The sequence below is a fragment of the Acanthochromis polyacanthus genome, chromosome 7, assembly GCF_021347895.1.
Source record: "Acanthochromis polyacanthus isolate Apoly-LR-REF ecotype Palm Island chromosome 7, KAUST_Apoly_ChrSc, whole genome shotgun sequence".
NCBI classification, from domain to species: Eukaryota; Metazoa; Chordata; class Actinopteri; family Pomacentridae; genus Acanthochromis; species Acanthochromis polyacanthus.
Window position 1 is genome coordinate 1,240,856 of NC_067119.1, and position 22,582 is coordinate 1,263,437.

Sequence of the window (22,582 nt, forward strand, 5' to 3'; positions counted from 1 at the left end):
TATATTGTCCAAAAATACGTCATCATTTAGTAAGCCGTCCTAAAAAGGTCAAAAAACATCATCGTATAGTAAGCCGTCCCAAATTGGACAAAAAAAACGTCATTTTTTGTCCGAAAATGCACAAAAATGACACTCCTACTCCATTTCTCTTCTTATCTACACCATGATAGAACAACTTGAGCCCTGCTCCTAAACTTCTAGCTTTACTACCTTTCCACCTGGTCTCCTGGACACACAGTATGTCCATCTTCCTCCTCTGCATCATGTCAACCAGCTCTCTACCTTTTCCTGTCATAGTTCCAACATTCAAAGTCCCTACTCTCAGTCCTTGACTCTTGGTGTTCCTCTTCTCTCTCTTCCTACGAACACACCTTCCTCCCCTCCTTCTTCGACCAACAGTCGTCCATTTTCCATCTGCACCCTGTAGGTCGACAGCACCGATGGCGGTCGTTGTTAACCTGGACCTCGACCGATATGGAAGTCATACATTTGATTCGCATGTTTGATTTGGCCAAAGTTTTACGTCAGATGCCCTTCCTGCCACAACCCTCTGTATTTACCCGGGCTTGGGACCGGCACAATAAGACACTGGCTTGTGTCCCCTTGCGGCTACATTTTTTTCGACATAGTATAGTATGGCTTTTTTTGACAAAATTCATGATTTGTTTTTTCAAAGAAAAGTGTTCTACTGTGTTTTTCACAGCCTACTTTACGTTATTTCATCATATGGCATGTCTGTTTTTTAAAAAAAATATTTTCTTTTTTGCCTTTATTTTCATTGTAGCAGTGAAGAGTGACAGGAAACGAAGAGAAGAAGGGAAGACGTGCAGCAAAGGGCCGCTGCATTGGAGACCAGCCCCTGTACATGGGTGGCCCGCTTAACCCGACCTGTTTCAGGACGTTAAACGATAAATGTTTTTTTTTATGGTTTTCAGGAGCAGAGCTGGACGGTGGAGCTGGAGAGAGAAAAACTGAGACAACAAGAAGATCAGCTGACGGTTAGAATTTCACTAACTCACCGAATATCTGTCCACATGAAATCAGACATTCACTGGTGATAAATTCAGCTTTATGTTTATTTTCACAGCAAACTTAGGAAAGAACAGAGCTGTAAAGTCACAACTGTTTTACAGAATAAAACAGTAGTAACTCATAAACTTCAACATGATGATGCTGCAGCATATTGTTAGCCTAGCTTAGCACAAAGACTGGAAGCGGGGGGAAACTGTTAGCCTCCTTTAATTTAAACCTTTAACCCTCCAGCAGCTTCTGCATAATATGATCTGATATGTGATGTCACTTCTTGTGTAGTTTTGGTGACCCGCTGAGTTTTGACCCGCTCCGCTGGTTGTCCTCTGATGGAATGTTAACTAGTGCAGTTAGCATGGTGGCTAGCTGTTAGCAGCTAACTGATGGTTGGTGTCACAAATACAAACATCTAATGGTCATGTTGGATGTCACCTGGACAGGTAACCAGATGTTTAATTCCACTGATGGTTCTGGTTCCATGTACTTTCTGTCAGTTGGGTTCTTCTTTAGGTTCTTCTAAAGTTTTTCTCAGAAACACAAACTGAACGCAACATGAAACTGAAGAAAAGAAACAGAACAACCACGGAGCTGCTCACAGCTAGCCGCCGTGCTAACAGAGCAGGTGAACTATGACATCGTTGTATCGTTAGCTTGGTTCTCTGTTCACTCAACCTGGAATTTAATGGAACATCACAGTTCTGGTTCAGCTGTCGAACCATTCAAGTGAGAACAACAGAAACCAGATCCCGGTTCTGTAGAACTTTAACGTTCTGTTTGTCTTCAGGCTCGTCTTCGCTCCAGTCTGTGGACTCGGCAGCAGAACCTCAGACGTCTGCAGACGGAGGGAAGTTTAGTGGATCTGAAACTGGAGCAGCTGGAGACTCTGCTGGACCGGTCAGAAGCATCATGAGGACCAGATCTGGAACAGAAACACTTCCTGTTTGGTGTGAGGTCACAGTGGGAGGAGCCAAACAAATATTCATTAATAAAACACTAATAAATATCTGAAAATCTATAAATAAACATCTGAATGGCAACAGTCAGAAAACACTGTTCTTATTTTTACCTAGATTCTGGATTTATGTTCAGTTTGCAGCAAAAATCACATCGAACAAACAAAATGTATTATTATCATAATTCTTATTAATTAGGTTGATCTTTAATGAACTTTGTGCTGCAGCTTCGGTTCTTCAGTCACAGACTAAAATGTGAAACTGAAATCGTTTCCTTTTAGTTTGTCAATCAGATCAAGCTCTGACCTGCTCCGTCAGTCCGCCTCCATCACCGGTCTGTCGTCGTGGTTACCGTCTCCAGGCAGCAGAGAACCTCGGCACTGCAGCAGCTGCTGTCAACCTGCAGGAGGCACCGCTGAGACACAAACACAAACATTTTTGAGACATTTTAAACATCCAAAAAGGTTAGCAGCTTCCTGCAGGTCAATCAGCTGATCATGACTCACCTGGACGTCTCCATGGCAACAGGCATCCAGCAGCCGCAGGCAGACGGACGTTTGATCCATCAGCTGACGTCGAGTCGAGTCACTGAGTTCAGAGTCTGAAGAAACGTCAACCAGCAGCCGCAACAAACAACGCAGCAACGAGGCGCTGCGCCTCTGCATCCTGGAGTCAGACAGAGAGAGTCTTTTTCCTGTACGTGTGTGTATATACATACATGTAGGTATGTGTGTTTATCTGTACAGGCGTGTGTTGCTACCTGGGCCAGGCGCTTCTGATGATCTTCTGCAGAACTTCCAGGATCTTCAGTCTGCTTGTCTCCTCAGGTGGGTCTCTGATCTCCAGGTATCCCAGAACCACTCGCTCCACCCGCCTCAGGTGTCTGCAGATGGCCACGCCCACCCTGACCCGGACCAATCAGATCAGCTGTTAGACCAAACCTACATTATTGTGAACATTAGTATTATTATTAACAGAATCTGATCTTTAACTTTCTTAATCCGGTTCTGCTTCAAAGCAGACATTTTGAAGATGAAACAGAAAACAGGTTTCCATCTAATCAGTTCATTACAGTTTCAGCCAAACTTTTATTCTCTTTAATTCACTTCATTTAGTTTAATGTAAACTTTTACCTGAATCTTAGACAAAAACAGGAAGTTAAACCCAGAAACAGGAAGTTACCAGGTAACCATCGGACTCACCTGTCGACCAGCGGCGGCAGAGCGGCAGCATAAACGCGTCGCAGCGCCACCTTGTGTTCTGCCTCCATGTGGGTCAGAACCAGTCGCAGCACGTCATCATGGCGACAAGACTTTCTGCGGGGGAGGGAGGGGGCCAGCGAGGCGGGGGGCTTTTCTAAGACCAGCAGGAGGTCCAGCAGGCAGGACAGAACCAGCTGAGGACCAGGGAGAACCAGACAGAACCGAGGGGTCAACAGGAGAACGTCTGCTGTAAGATTTTCACACGACTCTATTATTTATGTTCCATTACCTGGATGACGGCCTCCTCAGTGGTGAACAAGAGTCTGAACAGAGCCTGATAGAGAACCTCTGACCTGTTGAACTGACGAAGATCTGCAGCCGCCTGAACACATCATCACCACCATCATCATCACCATCATCATCATCACCATCATCCTCATCACCACCATCATCCTCATCATCACCACCACCACCACCATCATCACCACCACCATCATCCTCATCACCACCATCATCATCACCATCATCACCATCACCATCATCATCATCATCACCATCATCCTCATCACCATCATCACCACCACCACCACCACCACCACCATCATCACCATCACATCATCATCATCATCACCATCATCCTCATCACCACCATCATCATCATCATCATCACCACCACCATCATCCTCATCACCACCATCATCATCATCATCATCACCATCATCACCATCACCATCATCATCATCACCACCATCATGCATCACCATCATCACCACCACCATCATCCTCATCACCACCATCATCATCATCATCAACCATCACCATCATCCTCATCACCACCATCATCATCATCATCATCATCATCACCACCATCATCATCCTCATCACCACCATCCTCATCACCACCATCATCATCATCATCATCATCACCATCATCACCATCACCATCACCATCACCATCATCATCATCATCATCATCACCACCATCATCATCATCATCATCATCATCATCATCACCACCATCATCATCATCATCATCATCATCATCATCACCACCATCATCATCCTCATCACCACCATCATCACCATCATCATCACCATCATCATCACCATCACCATAATCATCATCATCACCATCATCCTCATCATCACCATCATCATCACCATCATCCTCATCACCACCATCACCATCATCACCATCATCATCACCATCATCATCATCACCATCTGAATCAGTGTACTATCTACTGCTGAAATACCGTGTGCAGGACGACGTGGTGCAGACACTGAACTCCCATCATGCAGTTCTCTGGTCTGTGATGGTCGCTGAGGAGGAGGGAGGGGGGCAGTAGGCGGGGCAGGAGGGGGGAGAGGGCGGGGCGAGTCACCTGCATCACAGATCAAATATCAATATTCAGATCAAACAGGAGAACAGAGGGAAGTTAAACGTGGCTGATGTTGCCATGGAGACGAACCTGCAGCAGCGTCCAGGAAAACACGAACTTCACCGATTCACAGCGAAAGAGAGACTCCCTGAAACACACAGAGGACAAATACTGCACATAGTATATACAAATACTACATTTAGTATGCACATATACTACTACGACTACTACATATACAGTACGTACAAAGAAATACTACTTTACTATATAGAAATACCACATATATATACATTTGTGTCATTTCAGACAGCATGCTAAACTGTGACGTTTTTGTTCCATTTTGGAGGATGGAGCACTCACTCTGTAATGGTTCATTGTTGGACATCAAGATTCCAACATGAACGGACACCTGCCAGTCACAGTCAGTCACTTCCATAATACTGGACCTCCTCTCTGTCAGTCACAACACCTGAACCAATCACCAGCAGTCTCTCTCCCACCTGGAATCCACCCCATTCCTTTGTTTGAAGCACATCAGCTTCATTCAGTCACACACAGCAGTAACTAGAACAGCAGGATCACTCCACACCACTTATCTCTGGAAACCATACCATCAAGGAGGAAGTGGGTTCAAACTCTGGCTAAGCACGTTAAAAGCTTTTAGTATCATGCTAATGTTCATGCTAATGCTAACAGGCCTTCACCACTGGAGCCATGCCTCTGGATGTCACCACCTGAACCCATACTGTGCTGAACGTTGGTGAGCAGCTAATGGAAAACATGATGACTGATGATGATTGAGATGATGAAGCCTGTCTGCTGAACAGGTTAGGCTTCTATGGAGGATTTGCTTTGATGGAGAGCTACCCTGGAACGAGCTGGAAAACAGTTGGCTAGATTCACCCCCCCACTGTTGGCAGGCCTCAAGCCTCACAGCCTCATCCCTTCATCAGTGGTGTGGTAGGACTTAGATTTGTTTCATTTGTTAGGATTTGTTCATGGACTTGTTTGATTAACACCACTGGCAACAGTGGACCCACGCTCACCTGAATGTAGAACTGTTGAACTGAACATAGCACTGGCGCTTTTAACTGGTAAAAGTGAAGCTGCTGAATTATGATTTAATTGCTTGAATTACAGGTGAATTTTATTCATTTATTCTCACTCCGATTTTCTCTTATTGTTTTGTTCTATTATTTTGGTCATTGTTTTGGCTTGATGTATTTTTTGTTATTATTTTTTTAATACATTACCGGTAACAAATTCCTGTGTGCGTTGTGTTTATTAATTTTCACACAGCTCCCAGAGCCGAACCTTTTCCACAGCTTAGCCCACCAAATGGTAGCACATTTCCATTATGCTAAGTGCTAAAGATGACATGCTAAACTACGACAATTTGGAGAAATTTTAAATGACGTTTTAGTGTCATATATACATTTATTTCTACAGTAAATATACACGTCATTTATAAATACTGTATAAACACGGTGACTTTATCTCATGAAGTCTTTTTGTACTTTAAAGTATTACTTGCTCAGCTGAGGCTGCAGAATGTCCAGAACATTTCCCAGAATTCCTCGGTTCTCCTGGTCCCCCATCAGCAGGTGGGCGGAGTCTCTCCACTGCCCCGCCCTCAGCAGCGCCTCCTGCAGGCGACGAGCAGCAGCTCTGGAGGTGGAGCTAGTCCACAGCTGATCCTGGACAGGAAGCAGATCAATAACCCGATCAAGGTCAAGAAATCTTTATTGTCCCCGCGGGGCAATTTTTGGTGCAGCAAACAACAGACAAAACACAATAAATGCGATGCACAACAATAAAATACACAACAGAAACAACAATAACAACAATCAGTTAAATGCAATAGAATATAAGATAAATAAAAACCTAAGGAAAGTTAAAATGACCACAGAGCGGACTGCCTTATAAAGGCGTTAAAAACCGTTCTTTGTTAAGAAGGCCAATGGGACCCATGATTTTTTGAACCTAACTGTCCTACATATAGGCACTTGAAACCTGCGTCTAGAAGGAAGCACCCTGAATTCGGAAGCTAGAGGGTGGCTAAGGTCGGACCGGACGAGATTTGCCATTTTTAAGGATCTAGTCTTGTGTAGGACAGAAATGTCAGTTAGTCGACATTTCTGTCCTACACAAGACTAGATCCTTAAAAGAAAAAAAGTCAAATCTTGTCCGGTTCGACCCTAGCCACCCTCTAGCTTCCGAATTCAGGGTGCTTCCTTCTATCTCGTCCATCAGTTAATCACATCAATAACCTGATCAGGTTTTTGATCAGCAGCTCACCTGGAAGTGTGTGACGCTGAAGACGCAGAGCGGTGGAGCTATGGCTAGCAGCAGACCTCCTCTGGCCCCGCCCCCTCTGGCCCAGCTATCAATCAGCGCTGTGAGGGTGGAGCTTACGGCGGAGGCACGGATCGGGACGCTCTGATAGGCCGCCGCGCTCAGTGGGCTGCAGTCGTCATCACACAGTGGCAGAGCAGCACAGCCAATCAGAGCGCCGATTACAGAGCAGTATGCTGCCTGAAGCTCCGCCCACTCTCCCTCCTGATTGGCAGAGCCCAGAGAGAACAACCAATAAGGATGTGCGGCCTGGAACAGCTGCTCCACTCGACCAATCAAGGAGCAGGTGTCAGAGGGTGAACCAATCAGCTTCTCCTGCAGCTGAGGAAGGAGCTCTGTGATTGGAGGGAGATCAGCAGAGGGGCGGGGCTTCTCTGAGGAGGAGGAGGAGAGATGAAGGTCATGAAGTAGAGATGAGAGCTCCATCTGAGGACAGAAGAAGGAAACAGTCACTGATTGATCAGCCGATTAGATCAATAACCTGATGCTCAGCTGATTAGATCAAAACCTGATGATCAGCTGATTAGATCTATAACCTGATTGATTAGCCGATTAGATCAATAACCTGACGATCAGCTGAAATACAACCTCAGAACGTTCAGGAATAAAAATCAGGTTCTGGTGATGTTCAGGAAAAACTGGACTCAGTTCTGGAGGATATAAAAGGTTCTAGAAGGTTCTAATAATCTGGAGCTTCATGATGAAGAAGTCCCTCCTCTTCTTCTACCGTTTTTCAGATGTTGACTACAGGAAGGTCCAGTTGGAGAACCACAGTTCTTCTCCGTCTGTGGTGGACGTTCTCAGACCGGTTCTGTAAGGTTCTCTAGGTTCTCTAGGTTCTGTAAATTTCTAAAAGGTTCTGATGGATCCAGATGAAGCAGGTTCTGATCTATAAACTCTACGACCAGAACACAGTTTGTTCTCCAGAGAACTGGATGATTCTGTCCACAGTTCTGAAGGTTCTGACCCAGACACTCCTGAAACAGAACACAGTGGAGGAACCAGGAGATCCAGCAGAGGTTCTGTCTGTAGAACCTTGTTGGTCGGGCTGAGGACCAGTTCTGGTGTTCATAGAACGGTTCTGCAGGTCTCTGGTGTTGGTCTAAGGAACCTGAAGTTCTCCTGAAGCTGAGAAGTTCTGAACGTTTATGTGACCTGGTTTTGGTTCCGGAGCTTCTCTGAGTCCACATGAGTAGAACTTTAGAAGAAGTTTATCTTCAGCGAAGTTCTGGTTTCCTGCAAACTGCTGCTGAAGTCTGGAGATAAAAACATCTACAGGAGAAACCAGCTGAAGAAACTGGTGTGAAGCAATCCAGCTCCGCCGAGAAAGGTGTGAAGTGAGCAAGCGCTCGTTTTTAGGGGAGCCTGTGTATACTTGACATTACGGTAATATAGAACTGCGGGAAATCTCCTAGTTTCCACAGACTCATTCCACCTCAGTCCTAGCCTAGCCGTGCTAGACAACCCACGGCAACGAATTTAATTCTCTGCCAGGGTGGGTCTAGTTACCCTCCATAAGGCTCGAGGCTGGATTCTCCTAAAACTGGCCGGACCAATCACCATGAAGTGTAGAGTCAGAAGGCGGGCGTAACTAAGTGACGACAGAGGCGTGACGATTCTGACAGAAACAACCGGAAACAATAAACAGTTATCTTTTGACTCGGCTTTGACCACAGCCCTTAAAGATTTGAAGCTAAAATTCAACTTGAAAGATAAACAAAGGACGGCACTGAAGTGTTTCATTGAGAAGAAAGACGTATTTGGACTTATGCCGACGGGATATGGCAAATCCTTAATATACCAGTTGGCTCCGCTGGTTGGGAAGCTAATGGGACTTAGCCACAATCCGCCGGTGCTCGAGGAACTACGTCAGCCTATTCGTTGTGCTGATTGGTTGTATACCTACCCAATTGCTGCAGAGGGATTTGATAGACAACCTTTTAGCCCGCCTCCCTCCCTGTCGAGCTTCCCCTTGTGCCGTCAGAAACATGGGTGTAGCATGGCTAGGCTAACACAGTCCTGTACTGGACCTCTACAGGAAGACCCCCACCCAAATTTCAGCATAGTATAGTCATTCAGATTTTTTATATTGATCATTACATGATTACAATAATGTAATAATGGTCTAAAGAATATGCATATTATAAGTTTAGACTATTTTATTGGATATTTTTTTAATTCAGTTCTGGACATAGCCAACAGCTGTGCAATGTGCTCTTTGGTGAAGCCTCCAGGTGCTGGGCCCTCAGTAACAAACTGGGTGCGTTTTCCACAGAAGTACATTTTGAATGCATGACTTCACGATTTGAGATGACAAAAAAAGACACATATCGCAAGAAAGTGCTGTAACCATAATATTTAACTGTTAATGGATAGACCAGTATGGAAGTGACGATTATCAGGTCATTGAAGAACCTCAGGCATGATATACAATCTAATTTAATTTACTAACCTCATTTCATAGGTCCAATGTGATGCATGTGAAAGGTGGTTCCATGAACAATGCTTGGACATGGAGGGTCTGAAACAGGATGTGTGTGTTGTGCTGTCATCAAGTCTCTGTATCTTTTTAATGTGTTAGTATTTCATTATGGAGGCAAATCCTAATTTATGTAAGTGTTTTACATTTTACATTGTAATTACATTTGATTCACATTCTAAATATTTTTAATCATTATTGTAAAGAATAAGACTCTAAGAAGTCATTGGGAACCGACTGAAGATGTTGAAGATTTTATTTGTTTTTGATGTAAGGACTGACAAGAAATAGAACCAATAAAAGTTATGGTTAATGGTTTGTTTGACTTAGAAAGGATTCTTCAAGAAATCTGAAATCAAACCGATCCCAAATTGAGTGGGGGTCTTCCTGGGGTGGTTTACTACAAGACTGAGGTGGAATGAGTCTGTGGAAACTAGGAGATTTCCCGCAGTTCTATATTACCGTAATGTCAAGTATAGACAGGCTCCCCTAAAAACGAGCGCTTGCTCACTTCACACCTTTCTCGGCGGAGCTGGATTGCTTCACACCAGTTTCTTCAGCTGGTTTCTCCTGAAGCCCCTGTTTCATCTAGAACCTGATGTCTGACATGAGTTCACAGTTGAAACGACAGAAACAAAACCGGAAGCAGCAAAAAAGCCTGAAAATAAAAGTCTTGCTTCATAAACTCACCTGAAGCGTCTTCTCCAGATTTTTATTTATGTTTTCGGTAAATTTTCTCTCAACGTTTGACTGAAGCCTCCGGAACGTTCAGCGGGACGGACGGTACGCTCAGATAAAACCTCCGGCTGGATACAAACTCCATGAGAAAGGTTCCGACCTCCGAAACACTCAGAAAAAAATCAATAAAATTATTCAAATGTAAACAGGAGAAAACGGTTCAGGGATCTCTCACACACACACACACACACACACACACACACACACACACACACACACACACACACACACACACACACACACACACACACACACACACACACACAGCATATATTATTATACCTGAAACAACCAGCAGAATAATTAAATCTGGACTCATTTTAAATATTCATGGTGTTTATTTTTATTTTTTATTGTTTTATTTGATTAAACATCATTCATTTTCCTAATTTTGCTCTTTAATTTCTTTATTGTGATTCTTCTGCATCAAAACCTGGACCTCAGAAAGAGAAAATACTTCAGCTTTCAGATCATTTATTAGGTTTTCGCTGCACATCACAGAATAAACAGTAAATGGTGAATAAATCACAGAAATGAGTTCATTCCTTCTGCTGGCGGGCTGGGAAAATCTAAACTTTTCTACACAAACTAACAAATTAACGCGTTCAAACAAGCAGAACAATAAAAACTTGTCTCTCTGGGTTCTTGTTTGTTTTTGTTGTTGTGTTTATTTTCATGGCCCTCCATCAATAAATCCTTCAGAAGTTCTGATGCTTCGTCTCCTGGTGAACTTCCTCCATCCGCTTCAATATTTTATTGTTTTAAAAACTAAAGACTAAAATAACGCCTTTAATGAGTCAAATTAAAATAAAAACTGACGACATGAAGTTAGAAAAACAGCTAAAACTGAAATGATTTTTAATGGAAAATCTATATGGAGGTACAGAGGCCCAAGTTTAAATAATATAGAGCAACTAAAACATCACATAGAGCAACTTAATTCATTTTTGAGCAACTTCAACTAATATAGAACAACTTTAAATCATTCTAGAGCAACTTTAAATCATGTTCAGAACTTTATTGGGGGTCACTTCAGAAGGTCCTTATTTTTGAAAGGTTCACAGAAAACAGGAAACTGTCTGGGTGATCCCTAAGTTTGGTTATTATTTTCTTCTAGAACCTTTGATTACTTTTTCTTTTTTCTTTCTTGGTTCTAACACATTTCAGAGCTCCAATCAGAACCAGTTCCTGTTACTGATCCGGTATAAAACCGTCAGAGTTCAGGAAGATGTGAGCAGGTCGACCTGGAGCTGGAAGCAAACACCAGAAACCTGAGAAATGTACAGAAATCCAAACCAGAAGAACACGGACGCTGCAGGAAGCTGCTGGAACTCGTCTGGTTTGTGCTGTTAGCGGCGACATTAGCAGCAGATTAAAAGCCAGCAGACGTGTTTTAAACTTCTCGTATCAGCCATAAATCAGCTTCAGCGTTTCCGAGCCGTTTACTCAGAAAAAAGCCACATCAGAGCAGAAACGGCGGCTTTGAAGCGACGCCGTTTGTTCAGGTTTCAAAGCAGGAGGAAACGTTTTGAAGCCGTTTGTGTTTGAAGCTGCAGTCAGAGGATGTAATCAGCACTCACACCGCTAAATGTTCATCATTTCACATCAAACCGTGTTTAACATGAAAAATACGCGTTTTCTTTGCTATAAAGGACCGATCAGATTCAGGGTTCCCACTCTCTCTCTGAAACTATCTTCCAGGACTTTTCCAGCCGTTATCCATCATACACCAAAACATTCCCGTCCCCTCATTCTTTGGAGGTGTTCTTTACTACAGCTGTAACTTGTTTCTATATTTATTACTCAGACATTTGATGTGCACCTATGGCTGTAATTTATCCATGAAAAATAATTCTGATTCTGACAAATATATCACAGAATAATGCAAACACAGCCACAGATGAGAGTCCTTCACTAGCATGACGAACTGGAGTTACTCTGGTGCAATTCATTTATAAATATTTGTATATTTTCAACAAATCACTGAAAAACTATTTTCTTTGTTTCATGTCAGTTTACTGCACAACTCAGACTTTTTACACATCTGCCACCTGCATTTGTCAAACATAATTAAAATCGCTGCCAAAACACCCAAGCAAATCATAAATATAACTAAGATATCAAAATAAAATGTTATCCTGCAGTGCAAAGCAGTCAATATAAAACAAATCAATGTCATTCTTTGTCTTAGCTGCTGTTAGCTAGTTTTCCCGACCTCGGCACCAGCATGTGTGACATCATGATGGAAACAAACTCCTCTACAGTGGGTACAAGAAGTATTTGAACACCCGGCGATTTTGCAAGTTCTCCCACTTAGAAATCATGGAGGGGTCTGAATTTTCATTGTAGGTGCATGTCCACTGTGAGAGATATAATCTAAAAAAAAAATCCAGAAACTTTCTTCTGGAACTTTCTCCTATCTTCTTCTTCTTCTTCTTTCTTCTTTTCCCTTCAGGGGTCTCCACAGTGAATCAATTGCCTCCATCTAACCCTGTCTGCTGCATCCTCTTCTCTCACACCAACTACCTTCATGTCCTCTTTAACCACATCCATAAACCTCCTCTTTGGTCTTCCTCTAGGCCTCCTGCCTGGCAGTGGGAAACTCAGCATCCTTCTACCAATATATTCACTCTCTCTCCTCTGGACATGTCTGAACCATCTCAGTCTGGCCTCTCTGACTTTATCTCCAAAGCCTCTAACATGTGCTGTCCCTCTGATGTCCTCATTCCTGATCCTATCCATCCTGGTCACTCCCAAAGAGAACCTCAGCATCTTCAGTTCTGCTACCTCCAGCTCTGCCTCCTGTCTTTTCCTCAGGGACACTGTCTCCAGACCAAACAACATGGCTGGTCTCACCACAGTTTTGTAAACCTTTCCTTTCATTTTAGCTGAAACTCTTCTATCACACATCACACCTGACACTTTTCTCCAGCCGTTCCAGCCTGCCTGTACACGCTTCTTCACCTCTTTTCCACACTCTCCATTGCTCTGGACTGTTGACCCTAAGTACTTAAAATCCTCCACCTTCTTGATCTCTTCTCCCTGTAACCTCACTCTTCCACTTGGGTCCCTCTCATTCACACACAGATACTCCGTCTTGCTGCGGCTAACCTTCATTCCTCTCCTTTCCAGGGCAAACCTCCATGCCTCTAGCTTCTCCTCCACCTGTTCTCTGCTCTCACTACAGATCACAATGTCATCTGCAAACATCATAGTCCATGGAGACTCCTGTCTAACCTCGTCTGTCATCCTGTCCATCACCATAGCAAACAAGAAGGGGCTCAGAGCTGATCCCTGATGTACTCCCACCTCCACCTTGAACTCCTCTGTTACTCCTACAGCACACCTCACCACTGTCTTACAGTCCTCATACATATCCTGCACCACTCTAACATACTTCTCTGTCACTCCAGACTTCCTCAAACAAAACCACAGTTCCTCTCTGGGCACCCTGTCAGAAGCTTTCTCCAGATCTACAAAGACACAATGCAGCTCCTTCTGACCTTCTCTGTACTTCTCTATCAACATCCTCAAAGCAAATATTGCATCTGTTGTACTCTTTCTTGGCATGAAACCATACTGCTGCTCACAGATGTTCACCTCTGCCCTTAGTCTAGCTTCAACTACTCTTTCCCATAGCTTCATCGTGTGGCTCATCAGCTTTATTCCTCTGTAGTTGCCACAACTCTGCACATCTCCCTTGTTCTTAAAGATGGGCACCAGCACACTTCTCCTCCATTCTTCGGGCATCTTCTCACTATCTAAGATCCTGTTGAACAACCCAGTCAGAAACTCTACTGCTACCTCTCCGAGACACTTCCATACCTCCACAGGTATATCATCAGGACCAAGTGCCTTTCCACTCTTCATCCTCTTCAATGCCCTCCTCACTTCATCCTTACTAATCTTTGCTACTTCCTGGTCCACAACAGTCACCTCTTCTACTCTTCGTTCTCTCTCATTTTCCTCATTCATCAACTCTTCAAAGTACTCTTTCCATCTTCCCATCACACTATTGGCACCTGTCAACACACTTCCATCCTTATCCTTTATCACCCTAACCTGCTGCACGTCTTTCCCATCTCTGTCTCTCTTGATTTCTAGCTTCAGGCTCATCACTCGATCTGACACTCTTTTTACCTCCAGGACATTCCTAACAAACTCCTCCTTCAAGATAACTCCTCCTCCATTTCTCTTCCTATCGACACCATGATAGAACAACTTGAACCCTGCTCCTAAACTTCTAGCTTTACTACCTTTCCACCTGGTCTCCTGGACACACAGTATGTCCACCTTCCTCCTCTGCATCATGTCAACCAGCTCTCTACCTTTTCCTGTCATAGTTCCAACATTCAAAGTCCCTACTCTCAGTCCTGGACTCTTGGTGTTCCTCTTCTCTCTCTTCCTATGAACACACCTTCCTCCCCTCCTTCTTCGACCAACAGTCGTCCATTTTCCACCGGCACCCTGTAGGTCGACAGCACCGATGGCGGTCGTTGTTAACCTGGGCCTCGACCGATATGGAAGTCATAATTTGATTCTCCTATCTCCCGACTGCATCTCTGGAGCTCAGCCACAGTGATCTTTGGGTTCTTCTTTACCTCTCTCACCAAGGCTCTTCTCCCACCATTGCTCAGTTTGGCTGGACGGCCAGGTCTAGGAAGAGTTGTGCTCGTCCCAAACTTCTTCCATTTGAGGATTATGGAGGCCACTGTGCTCTGAGGAACCTTGAGTGCTGCAGAAATTCTTTTGTAACCTTGTCCAGATCTGTGCCACAATTCTGTCTCTGAGCTCCTTGGGCAGTTCCTTCCACCTCATGATTCTCATTTGCTCTGACATGCACTGTGAGCTGTAAGGTCTTCTATAGACAGGTGTGTGTCTTTCCTAATCAAGTCCAATCAGTTTAATTAAACACAGCTGGACTCCAATAAAGAAGCAGAACCATCTGGAGGAGGATCAGAAGAAATGGACAGCATGTGAGTTAAATATGAATGTCGCTGCAAAGGGTCTGAATACTTCTGACCATGTGATGGTTCAGTTTTTCTTTTTTAATAAATTTGCAAAAATTTCTACTTTCTGGATTTTTTTTCTGTCAAGATGGGGTGCTGAGTGTACATTAATGAGAAATAAAATGAACTTTTTTGATTTTGGCAAATGGCTGCAATGACACAGAGAGAGAAACATTTCAAGGGGTCTGAATACTTTCCGTACCAGCTGTATTTAATATGCCGTAATGTTGCCCAGAAGATAAGGTGACAACAGACATGCATGCACATAACTTTTAAAACGTTTGCATTGATAGGGGGAGGATAAATATTTTTCCAGGATAAGTTAACCGTTTCCAGGACATTTGACCTTTTTTCTCATTTTCCATATGTTTATAGTTAACCATACATTAAGCCTGAAAGTTAGCCTGACAGCTAACCTGATGATAAGCATGAAGCTTAGCTGAACAGGTAGAATCACAGCTAGCTTGATGGTTAACCTTACAATCTGCCTGATATTTAGCTTGACTGTTAGCCTGATTAGCCTAGCTTGATGGTTAGCCTGACAGCTAGTGTGACAGTCATTTAGCAGACAGTTAGCCTGTCCTAGACCAGGTTAGCTTCCCAGCACCAGTTTCCAACGTGAGCTTGAACTGTGTTGAACTTATGAAACTAAAATTAAATTTAAGTAAGTCAGGCTAACTGAGATAAACCTGGATTATCAGCTTAACTAACCTGCATTATCAGCTAAACTAACCTGGATTATCAGCTAAACTCACAGAGTTACCCACAGTTTAAACTACCTCAGAGTGTAGGTTAGTTGAGTTTAGCTCAGGATTCTTTTTACTTTACATCCAAAACCTCCAGAATGTTCACTGAGTCAGAATTAATAAACAGACCTGAGCTTCCTGTGATCTAACTCAGGTTTGCTCCAGAGCTAACATTAATGCTAACATTAAAAATAATCATTGTGTTTGAGAAACAAGTCTTTATGGAAGAAAAACTGTGTCTCTGATTCATCCGCCTCCCTTTTACTTTTCCTCCTGACAGGAAATTAAAGAGCAGATAATAAGCATGAACACACACACACACACACACACACACACACACACACACACACACACACACACACACACACACACACACACACACACACACACACACACACACACACACAGGTGAACAGGTGAGTCCAGGTGAAGCAGGTTTTAATGGTTACAGGTCAGGTTCACATCAACACTTGTTTAAAATAAACTCACATTAAATCTCTTTACTTAACGTCACGTCCCTTTAAATAACGAAACAAACTCTAAACTTAACAACTTGGACCAGAACATCCTCTGTTCCACCATCTTAGATACGTAGAGTCAGAACGCTGACGGACCACTGGAGGAGAATTTATTCACTACAAAAATAACTTTATTCTCATGAACAGCAGCTGGTTGTTTACTAAACTAAACCCTGATAGTGTGTTTACAAAACAAACACACACCAGAGCAACAATGTCTGATGTGTTAATCTGTTAATGTTAGCATGTAAGGCTAACCAGCATTCTGCCTACAGGGAGAGTTAGCATGTCATTAGCTCCACAGTAGCACTAATCAGGAGGTCTAGAAGGAGTCATAGTTCCTCTAATCAGAGCTCATCTTTGGTCAGATGGAGATGAACTAGTTGGGCTCAGATGGAGTCCAGATGTTGGTGAGAACCTGACCAGGTGGACCACAGTGGATGGATGGTCCTGACTGTGAGGTGATGCTCTTTGGAATCCTCTAACATCTCAGAGATCTCCATCCTGGTTGATGTTTGATGTCAAGATGATTCTGTTGTAATAATATAATTGGTGAACACCAGTTAGTATGAAGATAATTAGACAGGAGGGGCGGGGCTTAGCAAACCACCAGCTGTAGTTAACGAGGCGTCCTGCAGTGGAACCGGTTTATTATCTAATAGTGAACATTACAGAGAACACGTGTGCAGAAAAACACGGAGACAACATGGACACGTATGTATGTGTGCGCATCTATGTGTGTATCTATGTGTGTGTGCATGTTTGTGTGTATACGTGTGCATATGTTTGTGTATCATTCCTCTGTTTCTTCTTCTTCGCTGTAGTCGCTCAGAGGAAACTCTCGACTCTCCTTGTGTGTGTTGTAGCTTTTCCTGTGCATCACACACTCCTGGTCGATGATCGCCTGAAACACACAACATTTATTAAGATATTATTTATTTATTCTACACCACCTGGATCAACATGTTTAACAGGCTTCACCAACACTGTCTTTTCTCAGTTCATGTCACTTATTTTAGTATAAATGTGGATTATATAAGAAGACATCTGTGAATACTTTCCATCAGAACATTTATTCTAAGATCAGGTTCAACAGATTTTATTCTCATTAAATCTGAGTCAGTTTGAGCGACATCTGAGGAACTATTAAAGATAAAAACCTGAAGTTTTATCTCTTATTTCTCATCACGTCACTGATTCAGGATCTGGAGTTCCATCTTTGAGCACATTAACGGCCAAACCTGTAATCAGAGGTGAACCCGTGATGTTTTCTGAACCGTAAGCAGCTGCAGGTCCCAATAATAGAAAACTGAACTCATAAAATAGATGAATATGAAATACTGGGACACAGAAATGAGTGAAGTTATTTTAGTTTCATTTTCAGATCTGACTGAGCAGGTGGGACAAGTTGAACTATGAAAACTGAAGTGCTGAAAGATCGTTTGATCCAAGCAGAGTTCTGGAGGTTAAAATTCAAGCAATAATCAGAAATGATCGATCTGTTTGTCCGACATTACAGATTCTGGATCAGTGACATGATGAGAAATAAGAGAGGAAATGATCTGAGGTTAATCCTCCTGTTGTCTTCATTTATAGCACCAAAAAATATTGTTTCCTTGTCTGTAATGTGTGTGTAATGATGGAGTATTAAGCAGAAATGTTTCCTCTGCATCTTTGAAGGCAACAGCCTTTGATCTGTGATCAGTCTAATCGCTGCGTAATGACTCCACACACACACACACACACACACACACACACACACACACACACACACACACACACACACACACACACACACACACACACACACACACACACACACACACACACACACACTCTTCCTGCTTCCTGTTCAGACCTGCAGCTGATTTAAACCTTTCCAGGTAAGTCCAATGACATCATCTGTTTTCACTGAGCCGACCAATCAGCACACAGAGGCTCTCAGGTTTCAGAGGTGACAGGAAGAGGATCAGAAGTACATCCACTGTTTCTGCTTTGTTTGTTGTTTTCCTCATTATATCTCATAAAGGACAGGATTTAAATCTCAGCAGCTCCTTCCAGCTGCAGCTGTTCTCTTTATTATATTATTATAAGTATATTTATTATTATTGTTATTCTTATTTAGGACTAGATTAAAACCAGGTCACCTCTCCTGGTCTGGATGTTGGTCAGAAGCTTTACTACATTAACTGGTAACACTCCTCAGTAACGCTGCTGTCTTCTGAATCTACAGTTGGTTTGTTAGACCAGCGAACAGCAGCAGGAACCCTGAGTATATCACTTAAATGTCAATGATCAGTAATCAGATTACTTCTAATAGCAGAGTATCCTCTTTGATGTCAAAGTACAAACTACTACTTCAGTCCTTTGTATGTCCTGCTTTATTTCTGGTGAGACTCAGTCCTCCTCAGCATGGAGAATCCACTCATTTCTACAGCCCCAGATCATCACACCTCCACCTCCATGCTTCACTGTCAGGACCATCCATCCACTGTGGTAGTCCTGGTCAGGTTCTCACCAAACATCTGGACTCCATCTGAGTCCAACTCATTGATCTTCATCTGACCAAAGAATGTTCTCCAACATCAAACAGCATTACCAGGAGGACCACCACTTCTAGACCTCCTGATTAGTGGAACTATGACTCCTTCTAGACCTCCTGATTAGTGGAACTATGACTCCTTCTAGACCTCCTGATTAGTGCTACTATGACTCCTTCTAGACCTCCTGATTAGTGGAACTATGACTCCTTCTAGACCTCCTGATTAGTGCTACTATGACTCCTTCTATAGCACTCTGCTGTTCTCAGCTCATTTTAGAACCATGTTCATCAGTCAGATTTTGGAGCCTTAATGTTTAGTTTAGTTTTCGTACTGGATTTGTTTTTAATTCTTCATCAGAGTAAATATTCTGCTGTTGTACTTAGAAATAGTACAAATATTGAGAGTGAGGATTTAAGTGATAGTACACAGGAATGTACTCACTGCTGCTGTAGACTATACACGACAGCAGTACTTCTGTCTTTAGTGCAGTTGGCAAACAGCAGCTAGCTACATGTCACCTGTTCACTACTAGTCAGCTATGTGTCACTAGCTACTAGTTAGCTAGTGACACTGGAGATAGTTAGCTAGCTCCAGTGTCACTACCAGTTAGCTAGAACAGACTTAATAACGTCTCCTGATGTTTCCAGATGTATATTTACCATTTTCTCCTCTCGGACTTCAGGGTTCCGCAACAGGAAGCAGAGAGGAGCGTACAGGATGTTGATGACTCCGATAAACACCATGAGGCAGGGAAAACCCACCGCCTGCACCAGAGCACCCCCCGTGGACGGTCCTGGAACAACACAAACACCAGTCACTTCCTGAAGATGATGGATCTGCTCACAGAACTCCTGGTGTCTTTATCTGGAGATGACAGATCAATGATGTAGTCCGTTACCAATAGCGAAGCCCATACACAGCGCCACGTCGGCAATGGCGTAGACGCTGCCGTAGACGGAGGCGTGGCGGATGTCGACCAGGTAACCCATGATGGCCATCATAGAGGAGTCCACCATACCTGAAGAACCACAACACGGCTGTCACCACGGTAACACAACAACATGATGAGGCTCATCTTTCAACAAATCCTTCAAGTTCACGTCAGGTCAAGAAACTCGAGTGAAAACTTAAAGTTCCTCCTAAAGTTCTGCTCCAAATGTTTCTTTATGAATAAATTTCCTATTTTCCACTGAATTGAGTTTAAATCCGTGAACATCATGATCGCTTATAGACAAGCAAACAGTTTCACACTCATCAAATTAATAATAATTTATTGTCTGAACAAAGAATCTTTCAATAATTAATATTAAACTAAATCTTGAGTCTCTGTCATATGAATATAGTTTGGTTTTATCCATAATTTATTAGTTTCAGTGACAGATCTTATTGAAGCTTCAGAGTTAAAAATATTTTAGTGCTACCTCCTCCAAAAAAGAATTATTCTAAAAGTCATAGAATCTTTTTGGAAAATGTTACTATTTAAGGCAGTTATATGAAAAAAATGTTCAAAATTTACTATGCTGAATTTGATCTATAAAAGTCTGCAAAGAATATTAATGCTCCAGTAAAAGTAGGAATTTTAACTAAGTGCCTTTTTTCAGCTTTGAAACTTAATGTAGTGAAATCTGTGAAAAAAACCAGAACAGAGCAGATTCATTTTTTAAAATATTTTTTTTTCAGGTAGAAAATGTCTGTACTGTAATTCATTGAACTTCTGTAAAACATTAAGCAACAGAACAACTTTAAAAACTATCTGGAGCAGAAGATGAAGATTTTGAAGGGTACCAATGAACTTAACAGAAGTTTAAAAAAAAATCTCTGACATGAACTGTGAAGATTCAGTCTGACAGTCAATAAATTTGTTTGTTTCAGCACAACAGAAGAAACTAAAGAAATTAAAAATGTAAACATTAAACTGATTGATAGATAGAAATAATATAGTTTCTCTTCCAGGATCAAACATAATCAAACCAAACGTCTGAGTTAATTATGTTTAATTATTGTTTAATGATGTCGAAGAACTTTGATGTTTGAAAACTAAAAATAAATGAAAATGTATGATAGTCACCGATAGCGAAGCCCAGACCTCCGTTTGGTCCAATTAGACCGTAGATGCTGGTGGCAAAAGGAACCTACAAACATAAACAAATATACACAAACACACAAACATAAACACAAACAAAAACACATGTCACTGCTGTTAAAATGTGAATTTAAAATGCTAATAAATAAAACATTTGTGAGCAAATTAATTTAAGGAAAGTAAAAATCAAAGGCTTAGTTGTCCACATTTATCAGAACACTGCTGGATGAATCCATGATGGATCAGTGGATGAATCCATGGTGGATCAATGGATGAATCCATGGTGGATCAGTGGATGAATCCATGGTGGATCAATGGATGAATCCATGGTGGATCAATGGATGAATCCATGATGGATCAGTGGATGAATCCATGGTGGATCAATGGATGAATCCATGGTGGATCAATGGATGAATCCATGATGGATCAGTGGATGAATCCATGATGGATCGATGGATGAATCCATGGTGGATCGATGGATGAATCAATGATGGATCAGTGGATGAATCCATGATGGATCGATGGATGAATCCATGGTGGATCGATGGATGAATCAATGATGGATCGATGGATGAATCCATGGTGGATCAGTGGATGAATCCATGGTGGATCAGTGGATGAATCCATGATGGATCAATGGATGAATCCATGATGGATCAGTGGATGAATCCATGATGGATCGATGGATGAATCCATGGTGGATCGATGGATGAATCAATGATGGATCGATGGATGAATCCATGGTGGATCGATGGATGAATCAATGGTGGATCAGTGGATGAATCCATGGTGGATCAGTGGATGAATCCATGATGGATCAATGGATGAATCCATGATGGATCAGTGGATGAATCCATGGTGGATCAGTGGATGAATCCATGGTGGATCAGTGGATGAATCCATGTTGGATCAATTGATGAATCCATGATGGATCGATGGATGAATCAATGATGGATCGATGGATGAATCCATGGTGGATCGATGGATGAATCAATGATGGATCGATGGATGAATCAATGATGGATCGATGGATGAATCCATGGTGCATCGATGGATGAATCCACGGTGGATCAGTGGATGAATCCATGGTGGATCAGTGGATGAATCCATGATGGATCAATGGATGAATCCATGATGGATCAGTGGATGAATCCATGGTGGATCAGTGGATGAATCCATGGTGGATCGATGGATGAATCCATGGTGGCTCAGTGGATGAATCCATGGTGGATCAGTGGATGAATCCATGATGGATCAATGGATGAATCCATGATGGATCAGTGGATGAATCCATGGTGGATCAGTGGATGAATCCATGGTGGATCAGTGGATGAATCCATGGTGGATCAGTGGATGAATCCATGATGGATCAATGGATGAATCCATGGTGGATCGATGGATGAATCAATGATGGATCGATGGATGAATCCATGGTGGATCGATGGATGAATCAATGATGGATCGATGGATGAATCCATGGTGGATCGATGGATGAATCCACGGTGGATCAGTGGATGAATCCACGATGGATCAATGGATGAATCC

The 22,582-nt window shown here is 42.6% G+C and overlaps 3 protein-coding genes across 14 annotated transcripts in view; 1 reads left to right on the forward strand and 2 right to left on the reverse strand.

Moving 5' to 3' along the window:
* The window catches only part of cntrl (centriolin), a 47,770-nt gene extending 45,704 nt beyond the window's left edge, over positions 1–2,066 (forward strand). For all 8 annotated transcript variants that reach the window (XM_051950578.1, XM_051950572.1, XM_051950571.1 and 5 more), the window contains 2 exons: positions 936–998; positions 1,814–2,066. In XM_051950578.1, coding sequence (XP_051806538.1) covers positions 936–998; positions 1,814–1,939 — 189 coding nt within the window. In that variant the 3' untranslated portion in view covers positions 1,940–2,066. The remainder of the gene's footprint in view (positions 1–935; positions 999–1,813) is intronic.
* tti2 (TELO2 interacting protein 2) lies at positions 1,059–10,219 on the reverse strand. Its single transcript, XM_051950593.1, has 11 exons — positions 10,091–10,219; positions 6,865–7,347; positions 6,097–6,263; positions 4,657–4,714; positions 4,441–4,569; positions 3,474–3,566; positions 3,185–3,378; positions 2,743–2,886; positions 2,489–2,648; positions 2,289–2,397; positions 1,059–1,948 (listed from the first exon to the last, which is right to left on the reverse strand). Exons 2-10 carry the CDS (start codon positions 7,345–7,347, stop codon positions 2,311–2,313), a joined length of 1,515 nt encoding a protein of 504 aa, XP_051806553.1. The 5' UTR covers positions 10,091–10,219; the 3' UTR covers positions 1,059–1,948; positions 2,289–2,310.
* A 6,095-nt stretch (positions 10,220–16,314) lies between these two features.
* Positions 16,315–22,582, reverse strand: part of LOC110963346 (chromaffin granule amine transporter) — a 40,118-nt gene continuing 33,850 nt past the window's right edge. For all 5 annotated transcript variants that reach the window (XM_051950591.1, XM_051950590.1, XM_051950588.1 and 2 more), the window contains 4 exons: positions 21,023–21,086; positions 19,853–19,972; positions 19,614–19,747; positions 16,315–17,315 (listed from right to left, as the gene is read on the reverse strand). In XM_051950591.1, coding sequence (XP_051806551.1) covers positions 17,205–17,315; positions 19,614–19,747; positions 19,853–19,972; positions 21,023–21,086 — 429 coding nt within the window. In that variant the 3' untranslated portion in view covers positions 16,315–17,204. The remainder of the gene's footprint in view (positions 17,316–19,613; positions 19,748–19,852; positions 19,973–21,022; positions 21,087–22,582) is intronic.

What these genes read in the sequence shown, in the direction of transcription:
- tti2 (XM_051950593.1), bottom strand. Translation starts at nt 7,347, where the DNA reads ATGGAGCTCTCATCTCTACTTCATGACCTTCATCTCTCCTCCTCCTCC. An exon ending in TTTCCTGGACGCTGCTGCAG is followed by an intron (nt 4,570 to 4,656) that starts GTTCGTCTCCAT and finishes TCTGTGATGCAG; the next exon opens with GTGACTCGCCCCGCCCTCTC. An exon ending in GTTGCCATGGAGACGTCCAG is followed by an intron (nt 2,398 to 2,488) that starts GTGAGTCATGAT and finishes TTTGTGTCTCAG; the next exon opens with CGGTGCCTCCTGCAGGTTGA.